Here is a 12,607-nt window from a genome sequence, read left to right as displayed (position 1 = left end):
TAACACCACATTTAATGCCTTCTTAACATTAATCTTTTGCCTCAAATCTAGTGTATGTGCAAAGTCTATAGCTCAACATCCGGGTCCTTCAGGCTACTTTGGTCTCAATGCAGTAGATTTAAACATGCTATTGATCTCTGCGGTCATTCAGGCCTGTCATGAGGAGGGAAATCATGGGAGTGGCTTTAAATCACACTTGCCAAACAGAACAATTTCCTGTTCGGTATGGGTGACATAGCGCTTTTTGTATAGTATCATGTACAACAGTAACAGCATTCAGTGAAACAGCCATACAGTTTTCTCTTCCATGGTTTATGTGAATAAGGAGGGTAATTCTGAATATAAAGAGGGAAAACAGGCATATGAGCTTAAAGCCCAATCGGGGCATACTTCAGTCATCGTTCAGCATCATCATTGTATCTGTAGCTATGGTTACCACATCCAGATACCAAGGCCCACACATACTTGATACTCTTGGGAACAAGAGCTGGACTTCAATAAAGTCATCTTATTTTGTAGGGGTTGAACATTTTCTTATTAAAAATATAAACTAGCTAGAAGGGCTGCACCTTATTTCTAAATGCACGAACCTTTGCAAGGTATAGACCTTATGCACCAGATAAACAAGCGCTCAGACATATTTAGAATTTTGTATTTGAACTTCCATTTTTGCAATAGCTCTGTATATTTAGGCAAGAGTAACTAACTGATTAAGTGGAGAGTTAAGAAAAGTTATCATCAGGATTGTGATGTTTGAAGCGGATGTCATTATAGATATCCAGGGAGATTTTAAAATGAACGGTTCATTCACAAATCCGTAAGGTCTTACCTTCATGCTGTGGAAATACACAGTGGAAGACTGAAAAAAGGGGCGGGGCTACATAAGCTCTATAATGACCACTGAAGGTGTATGCATCCTTGACCTTTTTTACTGTGAGAACAACAGAAAATATTCAAGCCTTAAAAGAATTCATGGTTTTATTCACCCGTAACAACCTTAAAAATGAGTAGTGGATATTGTACAGTCAGCTGGTTGTTAGCGCAAGTCAAACCCAGACAGGGTGATAAGATTTTGTATCATCCTGAAGAAATGCATTTTACAATATTGCATATTACTTCTTGCTAAATAAGTAAATCATTTGACATTATTTTGTCATATAGGAATAGTAGTGGAGCGGCTAAGTGCTTATGTTTGGCAGAATCGTTCAGTTTATGATACAAGCGTGAAAATTGGCATGAGCAGTCTCCATGGGTCACTTGACAAAAAATTGTCAGAGCCACTTGAAATTTCAAGATGGCGGCCATTTTTCAAGATGGCCGACACCTTAGTAGAGCAGTTAAGTGATATAGTGGTTTATTTAGTGATACAAGCATGAAAATTGGCATGAGCAGTCTCTGTGGGTCACTTGACAATAAGCCACCTACAGCTACTTGAAATTTCAAGATGGCGGCCATTTTTCAAGATGGCCACCACCTTAGTGGAGCAATTAGGCTTAAGAAATCATTTAGTTGGTGATACAAGCATGAAAATTGCCATGAGTCTAATTGCTCCACTAAGGTGGTGGCCATCTTGAAAAATGGCCGCCATCTTGAAATTTCAAGTAGCTGTGGGTGGCTTATTGTCTAGTGACCCACAGAGACTGCTCATGCCAATTTTCATGTTTGTATCACCAAATAAACCACTATATCACTTAACTGCTCCACTAAGGTGTCGGCCATCTTGAAAAATGAAAAATCTTGAAATTTCAAGTGGCTCTGACAATTTTCTTGTCAAGTGACCCATGGAGACTGCTCATGCCAATTTTCTGTAACAGATTGGTTGCCAGCGAAAATGTCAAAAATACTGTTTAAAGGTTATTATACATAAATATCTGACAACAGGATGCTGCGATTGACCAATCAAAATCAAGTATTTCAGAGAACAGTGTAATAAAGTGCAACAGTCCCCGCCCACTTTCTCAGCCATGCTGGTTCCGGAAGTATTTTTCCATTCATTTCTCCCATAGGGATTTCAAAACAAAGTATTTGTGAAAGCGTTATAAGCCATGAACCAAGCCAACCACGAACCATTAATCTGACAAATATACAAAGGTACAAGACTGGCTTTAGTGAGGGAAAGAACTACAATCCCATGAGGCATTGTGAACAGCATAATAGAATTAAAAACAATGAGAAATATATTTTATATATGTAGGGAGATCGACTCGATTATGTCATTTGCAGTGCTTCATGGGAGTGGGCGGAGCTAAAGAGTTCTTTTAGCTTGTTTGATTGGTGTACTTTTCTGTACAGCATCATGGGTAATGTAGTTTTTCACCATGAATTCTGCTGTAAAACGAAAATGTGAAAACTAAGTTTAAATAATGTGGGCTGACGGCTTCAGCAGAAGCAAATACTATCAATTAACAACCTCGTAGCTCAGAGTAAAGGCCCGTTCACACCAAGCACGATAACTATAAAGATAACAATAAAGATAACTATATATGCGTCCACACCAACGACCGATAACGGTCTTTTTATTCTAAGCACGTGCGCGCCCGGATGATCCAGATCCATTTTAAATGCGCGAGACCTTTAAATTAGAATGGATTCTGATTGGCTGTCAGTGTTTTATCGTTCGACAGCTGGAAAAAAATCGTTCTGAAAGTGATCCCAACGATATCGTTCCTCATATCTTTATCGTTATAGTTGTGGTGTGAACTCTGTTATTCTTTAATATGGAGAACGATTTTTAGAATTATATCTTTATCGTTATCTTTATAGTTATCGTCCTTGGTGTGAACGGGCCTTAAGGCTGTCTTTAAAGGTTGATAAGTTATCGCTTAAAATTAATTTCCCTATGGAGAAAATGAATTGAGTTTTTCCTCCTGAAACCCGACTGTTGCACTCTATAGAGTGGTGCAGGGATGACGTCACAAACCAATGTGGGCGTGTGTAATTTACACTGTACAGCAAAACGTCCAAACGTTGTGGAGCAAAAAGTATCAAGTTATGTTTACCACAGGCTTTATTTTACTCATAAACTGAAAACCCATAGGAAAATCTTGAGGGACCCAGTGACAAACTAGTCTTCCAGGTTTTGATGTCATTCTTGCACCATATGGACTGCAAATTAATAGATCTGTATCAAAAATCATGTAATAATAAAAAAAAAAGAATCAAGGAATTTTACTTGTAAGAATGAAAGAAACCATTCACAAACCACTTAGGGTGTTGACTTTAAAAACATATTTCAATTGTTTTAATCATTTTAAACAGCATCCATAATTAATTGGATTCTACAGAACCATCTTACCTTATTAGCTACAATATGGAAACACTTTACTTATCTAGGCAGGACTATATACATAAACTGGTTGAGTGTTATTATAAGCAAGGCTTCATTAGAATGAATGATATATGTAATCAGACTGATTCCCCCACATGCACAATCCCTGCAGCTCTTACCTCATCCTTCAGGTTCTGCAGATTCTCTTTCCCGGCACTTCTTCTGATCTCCACCTTTCGTGGTTTGGAGACATCCTTCTGCCTCTCGATCACCCGACCTTTCCCTGAGGACAGCGAGTCAAAGTCCAGCGTCTTGTTCTCGGACGAACCCTCCACCGGGCAGAACATGCCACAGAATTTCTGCCGTGGCTGGTTGGGGCTGGAGCTTCCCATGTTCTGGAAGAACGAAGTCGCATCTCCGACAGCAGACATTTCTCTCAGTGAATACTGTCAGATGGACGCAAAGGCATGTAAACCTCCGGTTAGAGAGCAGGAGGTTGCTCTGTGGACACTAAATGTTAGTTTTTTCCATTGGGAGGTGAGAAACAGCATCACATGTGAGGCGAGGAGGTTCCTACATATCCTAAAGGAATGCTAATGGATGTTTTTTTTTCTTCTCATGAGATAATAAAGATTCCTCTAAGAACAAAATAAAAACCTACTGCGTTAAAAATCAGTAATTAAATAAAAATTAGCATTTCTTCAGGATATGTGACTAAATGAGTTGTCAAAACAATGCATTTCATTATCCACACCATTCAGCCCTGCATATAACATGCAATTGATCGGGATGAAAATCCCTTTAGAAAAGATGCCTACTCATCATGAACAATCTGTTGAACAATACAAAACATGTAGAATGTACGCAAATAACTGTAAACCATGCAAATGATGTTATGTCATGTTATTTAACGCAACACATCAAGCATTATATCGCGAAGACACAGTTAGAGAAAAATCCAGGGATGTTACCGTACAGTAGACGCGAGACCGACGGAGGATGAGGTGACGCTCTTCTGGAGAGATGAGAGGAGGAACAGCGGAAGCGACGCGGGGTTTTGAGGGTTAAATATGTAGTGTGTCCATATCTGAGGGCTCTTTCCCCGGATGACTTGTCACTTAATGCCCATTGTGCGGTAGCTTACCATTGTTAGCGTTCACGCCGTTTGTTTGGTGAACACGCGTGTGATGTGGTAAATAAAGAGAAATGTATGTTAGGTTTAGTCATAGAATGGATAATGACTCTTAATGTTTCTTATTTTCTTCTGAAGAGTCGTTGCTCTGTTGATAGTTGAAGCGCCACGCCCATGCAGGTTAAAGTTAAGGGCGCTGTCCTTTCAGCACCACGCGACGAATCACGGAGGGTGTAATTCACTCTTTATATGACTTTCCGTTCGGTTCTGTCTGAGCTGTTCGTATGCACACATGTGTCAGATTGGCCGTTGTGTTACGTATCGCGAAATGTATAAGAATTATATAAGATTTCACTTCTATTTCAGTTATTTTGAGGAATACATATTTGGGGGAAAATGTAGGCCTAATTCTTATTGCTTGCGTAGGCTACTGTCTGTGGCCTAAATAATTATAAATACAAAAAAATTGTATAAAACACTTTTTTTTTCTAATATAGGTATATTGGTCACCATATAGCACACAAATTCTGAATTAACATTATAAATTAATTTATTTTATAAAATACCACTAGTTATAACCAAACTCAATGTCTAATTAATCTATATCTAAATGCTGTCATTTACAAAAACTGACATTTACAATCTGCCTATCACTATTCTGATTGAAATATCAGCTTTTAAGACAATAGGTCTGGTTTCACAAACAGGATTTAGAGTAAGCCAGGATTACACCTTAGTTCAATAGTGCATCTTGAGACAAAACAATGGCACTGACATATTTTAAGATATCAGAGCAAGTTGCTTTCAGATAAAACAGCTCAAACATGATTTTTAGTCTGGGACTAGCTTAAGCCTTGTCTGTGAAACTTAATTTTGAGATGGACGACATTACGCTATGAAATAATAATATTCGGTTCAGAAATTGATCCAACTGATACATGGAGGTTTTGAGTAGCTAGAAACTGGCTAAGAGTCAATCGTTCAGAAATCGGAATCCACTGTTCATGTTGTATGTTTTAAATCACTAAAAAGATTTGACTCATTAGTCTGGGAATCAGACTGCACACACGAGTCATTCGCACGGGACGGGACTGCGCTGGTTTGTGCAGTAGCCTATGCTTTAAAGGGATTGTTCACCCAAAAATGAAAATCATTACTTAAATTCATTATTACTCACCCTCATGTCGTTCCAAAACCGTAAGACTTTCGTTCATCTTCATAACACAAATTAAGATCTTTTTGATTTCTGTCCCTCCATTGACAGCTATGCAAATACCACTTTGACACTTCAGAAAGTTCATAAAGAGATCCTAAAACTCATCTATATGACTTGAGCAGTTTAGTCCAAACTCTCTGAAGAGACACTGCCACTTTATATGGAGAACAGATTGAATTTAGGCTTTTATTCACATATAAACATTCATCAACTCACACACCAGTTGGTGTAAACGGAAGATCAAGTGTGTTCCCTTGACGTGCGAGAACCAATGAAGTTCATTCTGGAGTTATGCAGCACGTTTGAGCTTCAGCAAGAACCAATGAGGTTAATTCTCGTGCGTCAAGAAGGTTCGGTTGAGCTTCTGTTTATGTTCACTGATCAATGTTTACACTCACCTAAAGGATTATTAGGAACACCATACTAATACTGTGTTTGACCCCCTTTCGCCTTCAGAACTGCCTTAATTCTACGTGGCATTGATTCAACAAGGTGCTGAAAGCATTCTTTAGAAATGTTGGCCCATATTGATAGGATAGCATCTTGCAGTTGATGGAGATTTGTGGGATGCACATCCAGTGCACGAAGCTCCCGTTCCACCACATCCCAAAGATACTCTATCGGGTTGAGATCTGGTGACTGTGGGGGCCATTTTAGTACTGTGAACTCATTGTCATGTTCAAGAAACCAATTTGAAATGATTCGAGCTTTGTGACATGGTGCATTATCCTGCTGGAAGTAGCCATCAGAGGACGGGTACATGGTGGTCATAAAGGGATGGACATGGTCAGAAACAATGCTCAGGTAGGCCGGGGCAATTAAACGATGCACAATTGGCACTAAGGGGCCTAAAGTGTGCCAAGAAAACATCCCCCACACCATTACACCACCACCACCAGCCTGCACAGTGGTAACAAGGCATGATGGATCCCTGTTCTCATTCTGTTTACGCCAAATTCTGACTCTACCATCTGAATGTCTCAACAGAAATCGAGACTCATCAGACCAGGCAACATTTTTCCAGTCTTCAACTGTCCAATTTTGGTGAGCTCGTGCAAATTGTAGCCTCTTTTTCCTATTTGTAGTGGAGATGAGTGGTACCCGGTGGGGTCTTCTGCTGTTGTAGCCCATCCGCCTCAAGGTTGTGCGTGTTGTGGCTTCACAAATGCTTTGCTGCATACCTCGGTTGTAACGAGTGGTTATTTCAGTCAAAGTTGCTCTTCTATCAGCTTGAATCAGTCGGCCCATTCTCCTCTGACCTCTAGCATCAACAAGGCATTTTCACCCACAGGACTGCCGCGTACTGGATGTTTTTCCCTTTTCACACCATTCTTTGTAAACCCTAGAAATGGTTGTGCGTGAAAATCCCAGTAACTGAGCAGATTGTGAAATACTCAGACCGGCCCGTCTGGCACCAACAACCATGCCACGCTCAAAATTGCTTAAATCACCTTTCTTTCCCATTCTGACATTCAGTTTGAAGTTCAGGGTAGGGTTGCACCAGCCGTTCGTAAGTTCTTTCTTAAATTGGAACGTAAAGTCCACACTAGAGGCTTAGTTACTACTAGCTAGTTTGTAACTAACTCTGTACTTTATTCCGTTGCACCATTTGTTCGTAAGGCAGAACGTAGCTAGTAGGTCGTAAGCTCTCCGTAAAGTAATTCGTAGTCGCATAATATGACGTTTAGCCTCGGTTATCCAATAGCAGCCTTCAAACACGTGAGCAGATGTTGTGTTGAAATGCTGTGAATTTCAGTTTATCCTTCATTCTTTTGCCTCACGTTACTAACGGTAAAAATAAGTTTCCATTAAATACGATACTTGATCATGAATAGCATAAGTGTTTTTATATGTAACATTCAGAAACTTTATTTGAAATGAAATGAATAAGGATCAATAAATAAATATTGATACAAAAAGCATAAGAAATTACGTTTATTGACTATGACTGATAGGCTATTTGACATGCACACCATGGACCGATGCACACAGCGACATGCTGTTTAGGATGGGTTTGTGTTAAAGATAGCCTCTAACAAAGTAATCTTTTCACATAATGTTCTCTCTCTTAAAATGTAAGCGAGTGTAAATGTCTGCATTATATATGTATTAAGAATTGAAGTCTGTCAGGTAAAAGAATAGCTTATTGATGCAGTTCAGTGTGTTTGATATTTTATTCCAGCCGTTACTCCTGATCGGAGGCTGCCGTAAATATTTAGTTTAAACGTAGAGTTACGCTTCAACTAAGTTTAATGGTGCAACGCAAAAATATTTAGAAGTGCGTAAGTCGTAACTTAGTGTCCATTTACGTCAAAACTAGGCTAAGTTATAACTTACGCACAGCTGGTGCAACCGGCCCCAGGAGATTGTCTTGACCAGGACCACACCCCTAAATGCATTGAAGCAACTGCCATGTGATTGGTTGATTAGATAATTGCATTAATGGGAAATTGAACAGGTGTTCCTAATAATCCTTTAGGTGAGTGTATATGTGAATAAAAGCCTAAATTAAATCTGTTCATCATATAAAGCGATCATGTCTCTTCAGAAAATTTGGATTTAACCGCTCAATTCATATGGATTAGTTTTTCGATCTCTTTTGAACTTTTTGAAGCGTCAAAGTGGTATTTGCGTAGCTGTCAATGGAGAGACAGAAAGCTCTCAGATTTTATAAACAATATCTTCATTTGTGTTCAAAAGATGAACGAAAATCTTACAGACTTGGAACAACAACAGTAATGAGTAATTAATGACAGAATTTTAATTTTTGGGTGAACTATCCCTTTAATCCATTAAAAAGACCACATCACAAGGGCCCTCATGCGTTCGAGAATTGAACTATTCTGATCGTTATTTTTTTCGCGCTGTATTCACAGCAGCCACAGCGCCATCCTGATTTTTAATGGAAATTAAAGAAAGTCTGTGATGGATAAGTCCATCGCTTCAGTGCTCTACTGTTATTTAATGTGTTTTTAGATTGTGCTGACGAAAAACAGAAAAAATATCTTTCCAAGAAAGTTCAGTAGGTCAAAAACTCAAGATCACTTATAAGTGATCTAGGAGCTTTATAGCTTTTTACAGCGGACGCCATTGAAAACATCTCAGCCTCACTTTCATTACTCACCATGACGCTGCTCTGAATAAGGTCTATCCACCTTATTTTCGAACGCGGAAGTAAACATGGGTCCAATATCCGTTTTTTGTGCGGCACTTCCGTTTCCTCGCTTCCCTGGGCTAAATAACATATCGATCGCGAAGGATTATGCAGAGTTGATAGAAAAATGTTACACATGCCGTAGCAGATGAATACTACAAAGAACTAAAGCCCCGCCTCACTCAGTTAGGGTACCGGACCTGGTTGAAAACACTCATGCATCTAGCTGGCAGAGTGACAAAACTTCACCGGCGCCTTCAGCCCCGCCCTAAACATAGTCGAGCCAACGCTGGACTAATATGGAGGTATTTTGTCATGTCAAATGTATTAATAATGCCATAAGAATGCAACCAAAGCATAGGATGGATAGCAATAAGTAGATGGCTATAAATAGTTGTAAATCATACAAAATAAATGCCATGATCATGCCATTATGCCATGATCACTAGATTTTATACAGGGGTTACTATAATGATTTTGTTTCTCCTTGGAGTTTTTATCATGGTTTTTATTGAGACTTCATAGCCCAGCCACTTTTCTGGTATCGGGTGGTCTTCTATAGGTGCTCACGAAATGAAAAGAACAAACATACGGTCGTTTCGATGGTTTCTTCAAATGTAAAGCTTTTAACCACAGGCGAAGGGATTCCTCAGGCCGGCGACACACTGCGTGTCCGTTTTTATTTCGGCTCCCATGTTAACAGGTTAGAACGTGCACACTGCCTGCGTGACATGCGCGTCTCACAGGCGCGGAAAACGCGTGCATGCTATAAATAGAATCGACGCCTATTTTTCACGCGACACGCAAGCGTTTTGGAAGCGTTTCCAGACAAAATAGAATAGGAAAAGATCTTTGTATTTAATTTTACATGAATACATATTAATAAATTACATTTTGATGTTTGAAATTTTAGGTTTTGACAAATGCTGATATAAATGCAATGAAAAAAAATCGATTTTCTAATATTGCACCTGTCAATACAGAACGAAATTTCTGTAGCCTGTTTTGCCGTCAATACTGCCGACGTTGTCTTTGCTGCTATATATATGTTTAACATTAAAGGCCTTCCACAACTCTCTCCCCATTATGTCGAAAATAATCACCAATGAATGAGGATCATATGTCACCTAGCAGTGCCGCGTCAGACACGTTTCTGGTGTGCAAAGACATGTAAAACGCCACGCAACAGAAACGCCACGCAGCCAGTGTGTCTCTGGTCGTAGGGCGCCTGATTAAAATGTCAATGATTTCGATGATTAAAACACTCCTGCTCCAAGTAAACCTTTCTTTTGTATCAGTTTATGACAACCTCTAACTGCACAAACAATCCCGGTCTTCCCCGAAGCCATGACGATGAGTTAGTTGTTAGGAACACTTGTTTAATTAACCGATATGGTGAAAAGTGATCAGCGCGCCAGTTACCGGAAGTGCCTGACCGGAAGTCTCGCACAAAATACCGTCAACTGGCTGCGTCCGTATTTCCGTTAAAAATAAGGTGAATAGCAACACATAGTTGCCTAATTATCTATGATTTCAAGTAATAAAAGCCAATATATTTTGCTCACACATTTCTCTTTTTGCCGATTTTGCTGAGTATGTTGGCCAGTGGAACAATTTGGTGGAGAGTCGCTCATTGGAGACACATTCTCTTCTGCCCTCACAATAATAGCTCCGAGAGCCTAGTTTCCATAACAACAACAGGCTACCCGCTCAAAAGAGTTGCTGCATTAGCTACTGTCTTTGCAGGCTGTTGGACTGAGGGGGGAAGAGTGAGACAGTTTGTGTGACACAAAAGGAACAAAGGATCAACTCTTTTCATTTAATCCCCCCAAATCAAACATCAGACATGCATGCATAAAACTGATGCTGCAAAGAGAAAAAAAAAACTTCATAGATATTTCCAAAACACTCCTCTGGTTAACATGAGTCATTATGTGGATCAGATAATGAACACAAGCATGCATACTTCAGTCATCATGCATTACGGAACCTCACAACACCTGTTTCGGCCAATCACAAGACTGGGAATTTAATTACAGCCCCTCCCCCTACATCCTATGCGGTTGCCATGGGTTACTGCGAGGAACACTAGACTAATTCAAACACGAATACATAGGAACTATTTTTTTAACCAATTATTTTAAGGATATAACTTAATTTATAACTTAAAGGACATAAGTACATTTAATCTCAAATAATCCTGCAGTGTGAATGCGGCAGATAACAAAATAATGCAATTAATTATGTCAAAGCCACAATAATAGCGATTCATGTCGACGTCACTGAATGGAACATATCAGCTCTGATTCGTTTTGTGTTGTGCTGAAGAAACCGCCCTGCAGGTCCAGCAATTGCTGACTCATCAATCATTTGGCAGGGGCAAACTGTGAAAAAAAGATCTGTAGTTGCAACTGTAACCATAAGAAAGATATATTGGAATAAAGATATCCTGCTCGGTTAGAATGAGGCACACCCTTAATTTCCCATCTGCGCCACTAGAGGGCAGTTGAGTAACGCTTTAGATTGCAACTCTATCTAGACTGATTTATTTTTAATTCAATTTAAACCAGGTGAACTCACAAAGGCAGTTTGGGAAAATTGGTTTTAGCCTCTTAGCTGTGGGTAAATGCACGTAGCACCCCTCGAGATTATAGTACACATTAATTCGTGTAGCATTTCACACAAAATCAATGGATAAAATTGATTCAGTGCTAATAGCTATTCCGAATCTGCACACTGCTGTAAAACCAAATCAAAGGACAGATGAAGCATTTCGACAACAGATATCATATAAGTGGCCCCCACTGTGGGGCTCTTTCAACCCTGGGTGATCCATAAGGAACTGTGAAAGCCCACATTATCTCAGACAGAAAAAAATTACAGAGCAAAAATATGACAGGCATTTCATATCACAGTTAGGATGAGGGCATGAACTTGAAGGCTACAAGAAACATGAGTCAGATGTATGTGCCGGGCAGACTCATGTTTAGGTGGAACTGGGTTTGGTTAACCGATCCTAACATCTCAGCGAGAAAATAAGCCACACTGATGAGAGGAATGTAGTGAGATCATAATGAGAGCTGCATGTAGCATGACATATAGTTGATGAAAGGACCACAGACGTCACTCTATCTGTCTCTGGTCTGGTCTTTCTCCAAAGTAATCATCTCACAGAAGTATTAACAACTGGCTCGGTGTTCGGTGTGAGAGCCGAAGGAGATCTGACCTCAGGTCGAATTCCCAGACGTGTGCTTCAGAGCTCGAATACGGGCTAATTCTGTGTTCTGAGTGGTTGCTAGCATTGCTGGGTGGCTACATTAAAAAGAGATTCAAGAAAAGCATAGTTATTTATCTGATCCAATAGGAAATTATGATATAGGCTAACAATATTTTGAGGGGACGGGTCGTATTTGGCGCGAAATGTCCATAAACTGTTCGGTAAATGGAACTAAACGGGTAACTAAATTCTTCTTATTATCGGTGGATCTTTAAGGTGCATTTACAACTCAGCAGGTAACATGCAATTCTATAATAAAACCATGAAAGCTTGTTTCTACCACTGAATAAAAAATAAAAAAGGTAATTGCAACTTTTTATCTCGCAGTTCTGAGAAACAAAGTCAGAATTGTGAGAAAAAGTCAGAATTGCTGACTTGAGGATTCTGACATTTTTCCTCAGAATTGCAAGTAGGCTAAATATCTCATAATTGTGACTTCATAATACAAAATTGCGACTTTATATCACACAATTGTGAGAAATAAAAGTTTGAATTGTGAGATAAAAAGTCTCAATTATCCTTTTTATTTTTTATTCAGTGGCGGAAACAAGCTTCCATAA

At 39.4% G+C, this 12,607-nt stretch overlaps 1 protein-coding gene across 1 annotated transcript in view; it reads right to left on the bottom strand.

The window, feature by feature from the left end:
- dpysl2b (dihydropyrimidinase like 2b) overlaps positions 1-8,774 on the bottom strand; it is a 41,294-nt gene extending 32,520 nt beyond the window's left edge. The window contains exons 1-2 of the mRNA XM_081354433.1: positions 8,741-8,774; positions 3,448-3,714 (exon numbers count right to left, since the gene is read on the bottom strand). Coding sequence (XP_081210559.1) covers positions 3,448-3,714; positions 8,741-8,743 — 270 coding nt within the window. The 5' untranslated portion in view covers positions 8,744-8,774. The remainder of the gene's footprint in view (positions 1-3,447; positions 3,715-8,740) is intronic.
- Positions 8,775-12,607: the final 3,833 nt, after the last annotated feature.

This window comes from Scardinius erythrophthalmus (genome assembly GCF_964197995.2).
Source record: "Scardinius erythrophthalmus genome assembly, chromosome: 23".
In the NCBI taxonomy this organism is placed as follows: Eukaryota; Metazoa; Chordata; class Actinopteri; order Cypriniformes; family Leuciscidae; genus Scardinius; species Scardinius erythrophthalmus.
This window is presented reverse-complemented; position numbering and strand designations above follow the sequence as displayed.